The sequence below is a fragment of the Aplysia californica genome, unplaced genomic scaffold, assembly GCF_000002075.1.
Source record: "Aplysia californica isolate F4 #8 unplaced genomic scaffold, AplCal3.0 scaffold00374, whole genome shotgun sequence".
Classification (NCBI taxonomy): domain Eukaryota; kingdom Metazoa; phylum Mollusca; class Gastropoda; order Aplysiida; family Aplysiidae; genus Aplysia; species Aplysia californica.
Window position 1 is genome coordinate 678694 of NW_004797644.1, and position 1078 is coordinate 679771.

At 49.7% G+C, this 1078-nt stretch overlaps 1 protein-coding gene across 1 annotated transcript in view; it reads left to right on the plus strand.

The window, feature by feature from the left end:
- The window catches only part of LOC101860985 (roquin-2), a gene marked incomplete at its 3' end in the record, with an annotated part of 32889 nt that overhangs the window by 27406 nt on the left and 4405 nt on the right, over positions 1-1078 (plus strand). Inside the window, exon 8 of the mRNA XM_035971094.1 lies at positions 453-684. Within this exon, the coding sequence (XP_035826987.1) occupies positions 453-684 (232 nt within the window). The remainder of the gene's footprint in view (positions 1-452; positions 685-1078) is intronic.

The following is a 1078-nucleotide window of genomic DNA, read 5'->3' on the forward strand; positions in this document are numbered from 1 at the left end:
TAAGGACTTCTCTGTTGACTTCCACCCCTTGGCGCTCATATGACCTTATGCAGTTGCGAGCGCCGTAAAACCTCTACTAAAACTAAACTGTGTGTGTTGTGTTGTGTCTGTGAAGGCTTGTGTGTAGCTGTGACACACTGTGTGTTGTGTTTTGTGTTCCTCAGAGTGTGTAACTATAGCACACTGTGTGTGTTGTGTTGTGTGTTCCTCAGAGTGTGTAACTATAGCACACTGTGTGTGTCGTGTTGTGTGTTCCTCAGAGTGTGTAACTATAGCACACTGTGTGCGTTGTGTTGTGTGTTCCTCAGAGTGTGTAACTATAGCACACTGTGTGTGTCGTGTTGTGTGTTCCTCAGAGTGTGTAACTATAGCACACTGTGTGCGTTGTGTTGTGTGTTCCTCAGAGTGTGTAACTATAGCACACTGTGTGTGTTGTGTTGTGTCTTCCTCAGAGTGCCCGGCACCGTCCTGGGAGAACACGGAGGCCATCATGCGCTCTCTGGACACAGTGATCAGCGCGTTTGTCGACTTCCTGTCCAACCCGGACCACCGGTCTCGGCTGGAGTCTGCGCCGGTGCAGAACACGCGCTACAAGACGTCCATGTGCCGAGACTTCTCCGCCAAAGGCTCCTGCCCGCGTGGGAACACATGCACCTTCGCTCACTCCAATGAGGAGCTGGAGAGGTCAGCCCTAAGTCTGTGGGTGGTTGACGGGTGCTCTGATGTGGTTTGCTTCTTCTTTCCTATCAAAGATCTGTCGTCCTTGTTTCCCCTTCTTCTTTTTTATGTTTGTTACTCTCTTGTAACACCTCTAATCTTCTGGCGCTCACATGACCTTATGAAGTTGCGAGCGCCGTAAAACCTCTACTAAAACTAAAACTATGGCCATAAGTTTTTGATGTGTTATGGGAAGTTGTCCGTCAGCTGTCCACATGTCATCATCATCATTGCCTTTCTCACCCTGCACCAGGGTATAGGCCACGGACAAACACTTTCTCACCCTGCACCAGGGTATAGGCCACGGACAAACACTTTCTCACCCTGCACCAGGGTATAGGCCACGGACAAACACTTTCTC